This window comes from Centroberyx affinis, unplaced genomic scaffold (assembly GCF_046629955.1).
Source record: "Centroberyx affinis isolate AG114_WGS23_722 - 3 ecotype Tasmania unplaced genomic scaffold, CSIRO-AGI_Caff_v1 ptg000317l_1, whole genome shotgun sequence".
Taxonomy (NCBI): Eukaryota; Metazoa; Chordata; class Actinopteri; order Beryciformes; family Berycidae; genus Centroberyx; species Centroberyx affinis.
The window spans coordinates 56,541-70,028 of NW_027278993.1; the positions used below are offsets into that span (position 1 = coordinate 56,541).

A 13,488-nucleotide genomic window follows, 5' to 3' on the forward strand; every position below is an offset into this window, starting at 1 on the left:
GGCACAGAGGGAACTGAGCTTCACTCTGCTGTGCATTATGAATCAGTGGTGACTGTACACATTGAGAAAGGTAGCTTGCGGTTATTATGAACCACAATAATCAGTCTGTGACCTCTTCATAACCCAGCCGAGTGATGGCTGAACCGTAGGAGACGATGTTACAGTCTCTCTCTCTCTCCTTCTCGTTCTCCTTTGTCTCACAAATCTGATTCAGCCTTTTACATCCACAGAAGGATGTAAAAATAGCTGCAGATGAAGAAGAGGAAAATAAGCAAAGCAGCAGCGGGGTTTTGCATTTCAGCATTCTGGAGACATTTCTTCTCCTCTAAATGTATAGGGCGTCGGAAGCTGTGGTAAAATGTAGGAAATGAGTAGGAAAGACGGGAAAGCTATTTGAGACTTGGAACTCTGACAAACGTGGGTAGACAGAATCCACTCGGTAAAATGATAGTTCAATCTATAGAGCGAAAATAAGTTGAACTCCACAAAAATAAACCCTCCGTTGTGAATAGAATTGCTGCCAAGTCGTACCCACAACCCTGTCGGACCTTAACTGTATAGTACATGCAGTTTCACTACAAAGTTAGTACATTTCTCTCAGTGCAGATCCCTCTCCACAACAACAATGGCAGATCCTCTGAAGACAGGAGCGCACTTCATTTCAGTCTGGAAATACTGGAGCGTTTTATCACACCATGTTAGGAATGGTTGCCCCTTTCATTAACATTAGTACTGACCCTAAGTAATTCCTTATTATCCCATACTGTAATCATGGCTTTCTGTGTTATTCATACCTAAATGATATTGGCTGCATTGACTGGGCTGTGTTCTGTTCTGCACTGCTGTGTTATGCTACGCTTTGGATGCTACCCATTGTTCTTCATTGGCTTAATACATTTCTCCTCTGACACAAACACCTCGGCTCTTCAACACGTAATATATTGCACCTCTCATTCACTGTGGTCATGAGACAGGTGCCTGAACTACCACCTAGGAGAAAAACGAACTCATGACTGGTGTGATGCTTTTGCTTGTTTCTGTGGTGCTGAGTGGAATTGAAAAAGGAAATATTTTGGGGGAAGATTGCATCTTTTTGGTCTGCAAATTCACTCTCAACAACAGACGTTATAGAGGGCTTGTAGGTGATGTAACTCACCCTCTGGCGGCCATATTGGAGGTCCTCGGCTCTTGAGCGACGGTGGCAGTGAACAGCTGATTGTGTTTCTATACATACAACTTGGCAGTCTCAAAAAAATGGAATAGACTCATTTCTGTTCTATTTTTGGCAGGGATTTGATCATTTCACTGATCCATCTGATTGATTTTTTGTTTGGATAATGTCAGTTTGTTAGCTAGCTAGCCATAGTATCTGGTTGCTGAGTGTTTTGGAGTAGAGACTAGGACTGAAGACAGGACAGTTGTGTCCATAACCTACATTTGGAAACAAATCCACCTTGTCAGACTATTCATTTTATCTTGTTAGCTAACCATCACCGTATTGATTTCTGATTAGTTAACATATCTAGTGGAGGCTGGCATTAGTAGTAGCTGCATGTTAACATTTAAAATTGGTTGCTTCGCTAAATTAGCCTGCTGGATAGTTGGCTAAATTAAAAAGGTCTCTGAAGGACTCCATGATGGTGCCAGCTGTGGTTGTTCAGTTTTAAGCTTTTGTGTATTCGCTGCGAGTCTCAAGCACATACATGCACTCAGAGTGTGTGTGTGTGTGTGAGCCGGTCACTGTCTTTATGATGAAAGGTTCCTGTCAGGACCACGTCAAGGTCCCCAGTGCTGTCACGCCGAGACTCCCCTCATCACCACGGCAACGCCACGCCCAGCAACCAGGCCGTGCACCGCAACGCCGCCAGGTAAACCGTCGTTAGATTATCCTCCTGGTTTTGTTTCTTTCTTTCTTTCTTTCTTTCTTTCTCTGTCTGTCTGTCCGTCTGTCATATAATAACATAAGGAAACACCATGTTAGTGGTTAATATCACTGAGGGGGGGCATGTATCGGGAGAATAGGGTGGGGCCTAGAATAGAGCCCTGTGGGACTCCAGGTTATATTCTAGAGGAGGATGTATTACTCTATTTATTGAGACAGATAATGTTCTATTAGAGATAAGAGCTGTAGCAGTTATATATAAAAGATATAAAAGAACTGAAATTGCACAGTCACCCACATCAACTGTCAAAAGAAGGTCATTTGCAGCCTTCAGGAGAGCAGTCTCAGTGCTACATGATCTAGTCTAAAACCAGTTTTACAAATGTGTTATTAAAATTCCAAAGAAGACTTGAAAAAGAATGACTTTCTCAACAACCTTAGATACAAAAGGAAGCTTGGAGATAGACCTAACACACACAAAGACACACACACACACACACACACACACACACACACACACACACACACACACAGACAGACAGAAGGCTGTAGAGGATTGTATGTCTGTACATTCAGTATACCCACTGATACCCACTGTCTGTTTTTCTTCATCCAGTGGGTATTGTGTGGGAGGGTTTATGTAATAGTGCTAGCTGTCTAACCTTGTGATACTTCTTTGTATCTATCTATCTCTGTGTGTGTGTGTGCGTGTGTGTGTGTGTGTGTGTGTGTGTGTGTGTGTGTGTGTGTGTGCGTGCGTGTGCATGTACACGTGTTTCTGTCTATTTCCAAACCACAAGCTTTCTCATGAGATTTTCCATGTATCCAATCTCTCCCCTACTGTAACACTACTATACTACTACGATATTTTCTATCTCTACAATTCCAATATTTTTTATTCATGTTTACTTATTTACTGTATGTATATACTGTACATCTTTTTCTTTTCTTTTTTTTTAACTTTTTTTTTTTAACATATTTTCTTTATCCCACCCCTTTTCTTATATATGTGTACTCTACTACTGTATATTTTATATCTCTCTATATTTATCAAAGGCTTTACATACTATCATATACAGTGCAGTAAATACAATACAGTAAAGTACAGTAAATATGCTTTAGGACTCTTGGGCTGTGGATCTTAAGATATAATTTAATGGTCATTTCAGAGACATTTTTTTTATGTTAAACAGATTATTCCTCGATGTGTTTTTATACTAAACTCCATGACCCTCACATGACTCTCCTTCCTACTGCAGTTTAGAGTAAATTTATGCATGCATGTGTGTGTACCCTCCTTTATCTATTTATTTGTCAACACATACAGCATATCCAATACTGTAGAATTCCCCCTGGATGCGTTTATCCTGCATCTGTCTTGCATTAGCACTGCAAAGGGTAAAGAATCTGTGGCATCCTTGCAGCTCCTCCAAGGTGCATGATTTGAAAAGAAGCAAAGGAATGAAAATATTCAGCTACTGACTGAGAGCAATTGACAAATCTTATCTTGATGTTAAATTGCCTGAGGTGGCCATTTTGGGTGTCATTAGATATATTTTTTGTTGACTACATTTTAACACACAACATCTCTCTCTCTCTCTCTCTCTCTCTCTCTCTCTCTCTCTCTCTCTCTCTCAATAATCATCAGTCTGAGTTTCAGTGGAGAGTTTTAGTGTCCCATGATGGTCTGAATGCTGTTTCAGAGGCTTTTCCACCCTGACAATAAAATTTGCATGAAACTGGTCAAATATATAGATGAATGTTTGTGGAAAGTATTGACTATCATTGACTTAAAGTCCCCATGAAATTAACTCCCATTTATTTTTCTTCTTGGAAAACAGTGGATCTTTACTGGTGACCTCATGCTGCAACAGGAGAAAATACAAATTCCAACCAATAAAATATCACAGATTTTTGAACCGTCCCACCCCTCCCAAGAAATAAAACTGCCCCCCTCTCCGTGATTGGTTTAGACTTTTGAATGATCCCTTTCTGCATTATGTCCCGCCCCAACATCCTGTCTCAACAGGAAATGCATCAAATCAAGGAAGTAAAGATGCTGTTTCATGGGGACTTTAAAGGAATAGTTCACCCAAAAATGAAAATTCTGTCATCATCTCCTCCCCCTCATGCCAGTTGAAACACAGGTGAAGTTTGTCCATATAACACACAGGGAGGCTGCAGCACAACTCCATAGCAGCCTTCTCCAAAACAACTGAAGTCAGTGGGGACCAGTTCTTCAGAGTTCCAAAAAGACCTACAGTATATTTACACCATCATTTAGTGCAAATCTTAACTACAGCTGATTGATTTGCAACAAATAATGGTGTATAGGTCTTTCTATTCACAGTGTGATTGTTTGGCTGTTTTTGTTTTGGAACTCTAAAGAACAGGTCCCCATTGACTTCAGTTGTTTTGGAGAAGGCTGCTGCCAAGTTGTGCTGCAGCCTCCCTGTGTGTTATATGGACTAACAAATTTCACCTGTGTTTCATTTGGCATGAGGGTGAGGAGATGATGACAGGATTTTCATTTTTGGATGAACTATTCCTTTAAGTTTGAAAATATCAGTGTCAGTATTGGCCTTCAAAATCACATATCAGTCAAACCCTGGTGTGTTCCTAGTGGTAAGTACATTTTTATATTTCTGTTACTGAGCGCCTCCTCCCTCTGCTCCCCCTCTGCTCCCCCCGCAGCGCGGAGCCCCGGCTGCTGTGGGAGCGGGTGGAGAAGCTGGTTCCCAGACCCTCCGGCAGCCACAGCGGCAGCGGAGGCTCCAGCTCCTCCAGCAGCTCCAGCAACTCCAGCTCCCAGCCCGGCTCTCACTGTGGCTCTGGGGAGAGGTTCAGGGCCCGCTGTGAGTCCACGCACACACACACACACACACACACACACACACACACAGTGAGCCAGTGAATAGACACTGACTGATATACAGTATATTGGCGCACACATCATATGCTTGCGGGCACCCCCAATCACACAAACACACACACACACACACACACACACACACACACACACTCAAATCAATGTATGGACTTAAATAAACAAGCATGCACACACACATGCATACATACACACACACACACAAATCAGCACTCACACACATACATCAGCACAATGTACGTAGACACACATTTACACACGTGGGCACACACACCACCTACACACACACACACACACACACACACACAATTGGTCCATGCACTCATATGCATACACACACCTGACAACATACACAGATACACGAATACACAGGTAAACACATGCACATACATATGGACAGAAATGAACAATGTACCACACACTTTAGCACGCGTAAAACACACACACACACACACACACACACACACACACACACACACGTAGAACAAATGTACAGAGAAACACACAAGCATATGCACAATTTGATTTTCTGTTCTTCGTAGTATCTTCATTACTCTTTACAATATACTGACCCTCCACCCCGCTGTCCCCCCCCCCCCCCTCCTTCAGCCTCGTCCAAATCTGAGGGCTCGCCCCTCCAACGGCCAGAGAATGCTGGGAAAAAACCCGAGGAGAGGCGGGACTTGGTCAGGCCGAGCAGACCGGCGGTGAGAGCTTGACTCGATGCTGACTAGCTAGTAGCGCGCTAGCTGGGGTAGAGCTAGGTCACTGGACTGCTGTGTGTGTGTGTGTGTGTGCTGATGATCACATGGTGTGCTGCTTTTGGGTTTGTTTGAAAATTGGAATGCTAACTTTTGAGTGCGAGTGATGATTCTTTGTGTCCTGATGAAGATTTTTGCCGTGTTTGTGTGTGAACAATAATAATAATAAACGGGCTCCTTTGGATTGTGTCATGTGACCGACTCGCCGTCCAATAGGGTGAAGTGGTAAGACTTTGTGAAGTGATGTTTTTGTCTCTGGGTTGAGCTCGCTGGCTGAAGGTTTCTGTACTAACGGCTCGCTCTCTCTCCTCTGGTCTCTTGGCCTCGGCGGCCATCTTAACTCATGCCTTCTCTAACCTCAGTAAAGAATTTACCTTTTTCTTTTATATTGTTATAATTTCTCACTCATATTTAGAGCTGCTTTCTCTCCAATGCTCTTGTCATTATTTGAGTTAATCCACTAACCTTTCCTATCTTGAGACTCATTAGCTGTACAGCAGCAGCGGCGTTTTGACTTTCATCTCTGTCCTAACTTCATCTTTTGGCTTTGCTACTCACAGGCTGGCTTCTCATTGGCTGGCGTACCTGTTTGACCTCATTTCCTCTCTAGCGGCTTCCTGTTTCCTGTTTCTCTTCTGCTCTTAAAACAGAGATTAACTGAAAGAACATGCGTACACACAATCTAACAGCTCAAGTGGCTCGGTAACAAAATGCCCAGCTGGAAAACGGATAAAACTCAAGTCCCGGGACAAAATGACCTTTGACCCCTAGTTTGACCTGTGACCTCCTGACCTGTAGGACCTGACGGCGCTGGCCAAGGAGCTGCGCGCGGTGGAGGACGTCCGCCCGCCCCACAAGGTGACGGACTACTCGTCCTCCAGCGAGGAGTCGGGCACCACCGATGAAGACGACGACGAGGAGGTGGACCAGGAGGCGGGGGAGGAGTCGACCTCCGGCCCCGAGGACTCCAGAGCCGTGTACGTTCACCAGTTTAACCTTTGACCTTATGCTCTACTGACTCTGCAATATGGACTGCTCAGTGTAGTCTCGATTTTGACCTTTACTTACCTTACATATTTACAGGAACACGTTTGCCCAGCAAGATTTGTTTCATCTTTTATCATGTTTCTGCTTACAGTGCAGTCTTACACCTCACCGTTGTAGTTTTTTCAGATTCAGATTTATTTTCGCCAGGTACATATGCACGTAGAAAGGATTTAGCTCGGCACATTGGTGCGGTGCAAATAGCAGACGGATCAACAATAAAACAATAACAGTACGTTTCTGTCTCATTTAGTGCTTCATATTACGGTGCACAACTTACAATAAAAGATTCACTACTGTTCTTTTATGCCACACTCGAAAACTAGGTAATAACTGTAAGTGAGCAGAAATTAACCCAGTAATGATAAGTAATATTGCTAATTGTTTTTTTGTTTTGTTTTTAGTTTGAGGTTTTTTTTAAAATTTTTTATTCAAAACATAATTGAGATGACAATAATACAATAACCAAGACAATTAAGTAAAATATTACAAACAAAACAAAACAAAACAAAACAAAGCTCAGCTTAATAAATGAGTAACCACGGTTATGTACAGTTAGTAGCTCACGAAAAGCCCTGCAACAGTATAGCAGCCACACCACCTTTAACTGTTGGTATTTTGTCATTAATCCACTGTAACAGAATGTTTTTCCTAATTGTTAATGTTTAGTTTCTTGGGTTAATCACTAAATTCATAAGAGTATCTATAATTCTGAATATTAACTTCTAGTACAAGTGCAGCGACAAAATAACTTATGCTGTTCGGCGGACACTTAATCCAAAGCGTCTTATTATATTTGAATATGGAATCCTGTTAAACCGTGACAGTGTTCGAGGCGTGCTCTTACCTTTTGAGCGCTTATTTTCGCATATGTATATTATTTGATATATTGCAATAAACTGAATATATCTTTCCTCTCTCTTCTCCCCTGCAGCTCTTCCAGGCTGAGCAACGGGGAGACGGAGTCGGTGAAGACCATGATCGTTCACGACGAGGAGAGCGACGCAGGATCCACGCCGTGCAAAGACAGCACGCTGATCGTCAGACAGGTACCGGCTCCAAGCGAACCAAACCGCCCCGACGCGTTACCGTCATGTTCACGCACACCGGTCACATATCGTCCACTTTTAGTTGTTCTGTTGTGGTGGATTTTGTTCATTCATACCCCGAGTGTTTTTCCACTGTGTTTGCCTGTTGTTTTGATCATGTTCTGTTGCTGTTATGTGCTTTGTGTTGCCGGTGGAGATGGGCTGAGTGGTAGAACGGGTAGAAGCATATACAGTAGAACAGTGGTTCTCAACGTGCGGTCCGGGGACCACCAGCGGTCCTTGAGAGGGTTCGAGGCGGTCCCACAGCAAATTGATGAATTGTTAAACTTCAGCATTATTTCATTTACAAGAAGTTAAGACAATTAGAGAATGTAGAAGAATGACTGTTTTGATCATAGCTTCACTGTTATCTCTCTACCTACAATACAGATAGTCATGGAATTCTGGACAAAATCATATCTAAGAATAAAAATATTCTCAGATCAAATGGGGGTCCGTGGCCCTAATGTGTACGAAATTCGGGGTCCCTGATATGGAAAAGGTTGAGAATTACTGCAGTAGAATACAGATAGAAGATACAGATAGGACATCATATTCACTGATTTTCATTCTATGGGGTGAATGGATGTGCTACTAAACAGGGTCGCACAGTTGTGATTAAAAAAAAAAAACAAGTTGCATTAGATAAAAAAATCTGTCAGATTGAATGTAATCTGTCAGATTGAATGTAATGAGTGATTTTGTTTTTCTCTGAGTTGCAACTGGATTTATAGGCCAGAGATCCAGCACAGCATCAGAATAGCTGCTGTAGGAAACAGTCTGAAACATATTTCATATGTCAGTGTTGAGGTCAGATTCTTCTTCTGATTCACTGTGCAGGCCCACTACTGAAAACACACCTCCTTCACTAGATAAGTGTTAGCTTGTTTGGACCTACTGTAGATTATTTACATAAATAAAGTAGCTGTAATGAAGTCAGAATGTAATACAATGTTCCTCTAAAGGGGTTGAAAACGTAAGAAAACCTGTTAATGTAATAAATTCCAGGGTAATGTAGTAAAATCACCTTATTTCTTAATTCATAAGGGGTGTAACATTTTTAGCTGATGTAATAATAATGACTGATAACGTAGTAATTAATAAAGATGAGAGAAAATGATATATTGGGTTATTACATCATTAATGAATATCATATGTGATTATCACATCATCACCTTATAAAGTAATGATCAGCAGGTAATGTAGTAATGTGTTATTACATTATCCAGCAATTTATAACATGAACAGGTTTTAATACATTTTCAACCCATTCAAAGGGACATTTTATTACATTTTGCCATGTGTCACATTATCTGTCAGTTACATTATCAGTTATGACCAATAAGCACAAAGTGGCATTTCTCTGACAGACTGAGCACTAACAGCAGTTTTCTCTCTGCCTGTAGAGTAGTCACTGTAGTTTGCCCTTTGCTCTAGCTAACACCTTCCCTTCCCCCGAGCTGCTGAGGAACTCATCTAGACCCAAAGTCGTCTACCCCTCTTTCTATTTCCAGAGCGCAGGTGACAAAAAGCGTCCCGTGCCCGGCCCGGGACAGGCCCAGAGCCCCGCCCCCCTCGCCGGCTTCGCCCCGAGTCCCGGCTCGGCGGCGGGCCCGGGGCTCGGCCACCTCACCCCCAGCCCCCACCACCACCACCACCACCACCACCACCCCTCCCCACAGCACCCGGACAGGAACGGCTTTGCCGGCCGGATCCACCTCCTGCCCGACCTGATCCAGCAGAGCCACCACTCCTCCCCCTCCTCCTCCGCCACCTCCTCCCCCTCCTCCTCCAGCCTGGCCAGCCCCTCCTCCATGTCCCCCCAGAGCCCGCTGGACAAGCTCGCCATGCTCATGGAGGTACGTCCCCCCCCCCCTCCGCCCCGCACCGGGACGCCCGCCTAAGGGTGCCCTGTGTTGCCTAATCAGTCCTGGACTAGGAGGGAACAATGAGAGGCTGAAATCATTATGGCCAGCCAGAGTTAGGGGGCGAAAAGAGTCCGCAGCTTGTATAAAATCAAAGATTACAGCAGCAAAACACAGGAATAAAACCAATGAAATTGTCAGATAAAAACATTAATCAGGCTTTATACAAGTTTCAGTTCAATACAAGTTGATGTCGTCCCGCCCAGCAGTGAAGCTCCACTCACACTTTTGTTCTATCCACTTTTCTCTGACTGGCCATGATGAAACTGTCTGCGTCTTTATCTTTTCCATCCTGGATTGGTTGGAGCGCCCTCTGCTGGTCTCTACTGGCAGTCTTCTCTGCCCCTACTTGGCTTCCTCACTTTCTTCTTCTCTGTTTCTCTACTGACTAAAGCTTCCTGCAAGGAGATGGTGGTGGTGGAGGGACACTTTTTAGAGATCTTTTGAAACTCCAACTGGAAGATGATGACAATTTTTTTTCCCCATTTCACACCCTGTTCAGCTTATTCCACATGGGATTTTTTTTGAGGAATTTTGAAAAAGTCGCTATTAGAAACGGTGTAATGAGGAATTTCTGCTTCTACAAAACCCTCTGAAACACAGGCATACACACATGTATGTGAGTGTCGGCTCACTTCAGCAAGAGTGGACACACAGGGCCTCATTCACAAAATGTTGACTTTTGTTCTTGAGAAAAGTGCTGACAAAAAACCAAGGTGGGATTCATGAAACATATACATGAGTGCCAATATGTTTGTGGAAACGTTCGTAAATACACTTTACAATTTAGTTTAGTTTATTTGTGCAAGAAAGTAAAATATCAAATGTCAATAGACAGAATTAAACAAGATTGTCCAGTATGCACAGGTGGTTGGAATAAACCTGTAGGGCTTGTGAGATGAGCAACCATATCAAATACAGCTGAGTCACTGAAGCAAAGGAAATTAACTTACAAATAATTAACTTAATGAAAATGAATTTGACTAACAAATGAAAATGAAGTGTTTCATCGGTGAGGCCCTTTGGCTTTCTGCAGAGATCGAACCTGTGACTTTCTAGTTCCAGCTTACTAGTTAAGCTCCCAGTTAAATCCATGTGGATCAGTGGCTTCAGGGGAAGGAATTACATCAACAATCCCATCATCCCTCAGTGAGTTTGTCTTCAGGGTCACGACGGGCCTGTTTGGTTTGGGCTTTTGTTTGCTGAAGTGTCCTGTGAGGCCTGTGGTGGTTCACCAGCATTCCCCCAGACATCTAAACCTCATTTATTCCTTGATGTTACCGAATTTACAGCAGATGAGTCATAGTCTCTCATTCCCCAGACTGTAGTTCACAGTGCAGAGGGCAGTTAGGAGCAGAACGGCAAGTATGTTTCTCATGGAAAGACTATTTTTTTTTTTTTTTAAATACATTTTTGTTCTCCCTTTTGTTCTTTTCACAAAGCACTCCATTTGTTTTGACCCACCACCATAAGCCCCTTGTTTCTGCCTTTTCCCTCAATATGTATCGTTTTACCTCGTCATTGAAAGCCCATTGTGTTTGCATGCTGCACATACAGCAGTACCTCAGTTTGTTTGCTTGTTCGACTGCATTGTCATGTTTCATTTATATTAAATCTGTGAGCATCACGTGATCAAGTCAGCTAATTGTACATATGTTTTCAATGTAATCTGCTTCCAGTGGTGGAAGAAGTACTGAGATCTTTTACTTAAGTAAAAGTAGCAATACAACAATGTAAAGATACTCCATTACAAGTAAAAGTACTCACTATTCAAACTGTCCCCATTTAGCAAGTTATATTTTTCATAAATTATTGGAATATTAATACTGATTTATTGACATATATGTACATGTAAGCAGCATTTTGAAGTTGTCGACATGAAGCTAATCTTAACAATTTAGCTTTACTTTTGGGTAGTCTAATCTATAACAATGCTATTTTATAAGATGATCAAATGTTTTAAATATAAAATTTTGATCTGAAAAGTAACTAGTAACTATAGCTGTGAAATAAATGTAATGGAGTAAAAAGTACAATATTTCCCTCTAAACTGTAGTGGAGTATAAGTACAAAGTAGCATAAAATGGAAATACTCAAGTAAAGTACAAGTACCTCAAAATTTTACGTAAGTACAGTACTTGAGTAAATGTACTTAGTTACTTTCCACCACTGTCTGCTTCACAAACAAGCCAAGTCATACAGAGCAGTGATATTCTGTCTCCCCTAACTGTCCCTGTGCGGCGTGTCCCTGTGCAGAGCCAGTCTAGCAGCAACACCATGCAGAAACACAAGTCCTCCTCCTCCTTCACTCCGTTCATCGACCCGCGCCTCCTCCAAGTCTCTCCATCCACCGGCAGCGCCCTCAACAACGTCGGTAAGTCCCCCCACCTGGTGGCTCTTGGGAAATCTTGATGTCAGGAGCAGAGCAGAAAGAAAATGTCTGTTTTAATAAGTTTGGTAGAGTTTCAGGCAGATATACGCACAACATAAGTTTTGTACGTGCCGACTTTTCGATGATGTTTCAATGCTGTTGTAAGAATACTCGAAAGTCTTCCCTTCTGATCAGGTTTAGCTAATCCTATTGACATATAACTAGTCAAGAGAACACCTGAATCCAGTAGATACCTTGTGTCTGACGAAGACCCTGTGAGAATATATACAGGTTTCCCACGGTCCTGAAAATCCTGGGAAAGTAATGGCATTTGTAAATGTATTTTCCAGTAATGTATTTTTTTTTTTTGCCCTTTCTGACACCATTGTTTTACTATGGCCCTTGTCTGGAGGTAGGGGTGGCGGGGGGAATAGTCTTATTATGGGATTATTACTTGATCTTATTTGTTTTTTATATCCTTGATACCTCAATACTTAAATTCTGTGTTTTCTCCTGTAAACTCTGAGTCTGAGAAAAGTCAATAAATAAATTGTTTAAAAAAAATATATATATATCATTAAGCTTTCAGAGTAATTTGGAAACGTGACAAAATGAGTTAAAATGCAGCAAACGTCTGCAAAGCGGCTGCTGTGAGTCTCAAACAAAACAAATTTTAAATGTCATAGCATTTGTAAAGGCTTTACATCACACTGCAGCGGTACAGGCATGAACATTTCACTTCAATTTCAGTCTCTTTTTTTTTTTATGTAAATCAACTCTAACAAAAGCATGCCTATCCTCACCGTTTGACCCCCGCCTGTTAAACTCTGCGTACCCTGCACCTCTAACCCCGACCCTACCTAAGCCCTGCCCTTTGACCTCTTAGGCTACGCCAACGACGCCCGGCTGGCGGAGGCGCTGAGGGCCGACCCGTCCCGGAAAGGCTCGGTGGTCAACGTCAACCCGGTCAACACCCGCCCGCAGAGCGACACGCCGGAGATCCGCAAGTACAAGAAGAGGTTCAACTCGGAGATCCTGTGTGCTGCACTCTGGGGTGAGCGGACAAAAAAAAAAAACCAGCTGAGGAGAACTGTCACACCGCAGCTCATTTAGACCGACTGTAACATTATAACAAGTACATCTGCTCTTCAAAAATATTAAATTAACTTCTCAAGGTTTGTTACTTATTGGTTTAACATACTGTAATACAAATTGTCAGTAGAGAATGTGTGACTGTTGAACTACTGCTGAAGTCATTTAGGATGATATTACTTTATTACATTATCTTCTCTGTTTTTACTGAAGTCCTGTCTTTCACCACCTGGTGGCAACAAACTCATTTAAAACAACCAGACTGGATATCTTACTTCCAGTTATGGTCATAGTGTTGTTTTCTATGGTTCCCCTGAGTCTTCTGCTGAGTGTGTGTGTGTGTGTGTGTGTGTGTGTGTGTGTGTGTGCTTACATGTGAAACCTGTGAGTCTGGATGTGTGACAAGCCAGTGGTTAGTCTAGTAGCTGCGATTGCACG

At 42.5% G+C, this 13,488-nt stretch overlaps 1 protein-coding gene across 1 annotated transcript in view; it reads left to right on the plus strand.

The window, feature by feature from the left end:
• LOC139640953 (mitogen-activated protein kinase kinase kinase kinase 4-like) overlaps window positions 1-13,488 on the plus strand; it is a 71,693-nt gene that overhangs the window by 45,481 nt on the left and 12,724 nt on the right. The window contains exons 15-24 of the mRNA XM_071515151.1: window positions 1,759-1,868; window positions 4,577-4,737; window positions 5,379-5,476; window positions 5,747-5,755; window positions 6,329-6,507; window positions 7,509-7,623; window positions 9,177-9,200; window positions 9,345-9,521; window positions 11,844-11,943; window positions 12,824-13,012. Coding sequence (XP_071371252.1) covers window positions 1,759-1,868; window positions 4,577-4,737; window positions 5,379-5,476; window positions 5,747-5,755; window positions 6,329-6,507; window positions 7,509-7,623; window positions 9,177-9,200; window positions 9,345-9,521; window positions 11,844-11,943; window positions 12,824-13,012 — 1,162 coding nt within the window. The remainder of the gene's footprint in view (window positions 1-1,758; window positions 1,869-4,576; window positions 4,738-5,378; window positions 5,477-5,746; window positions 5,756-6,328; window positions 6,508-7,508; window positions 7,624-9,176; window positions 9,201-9,344; window positions 9,522-11,843; window positions 11,944-12,823; window positions 13,013-13,488) is intronic.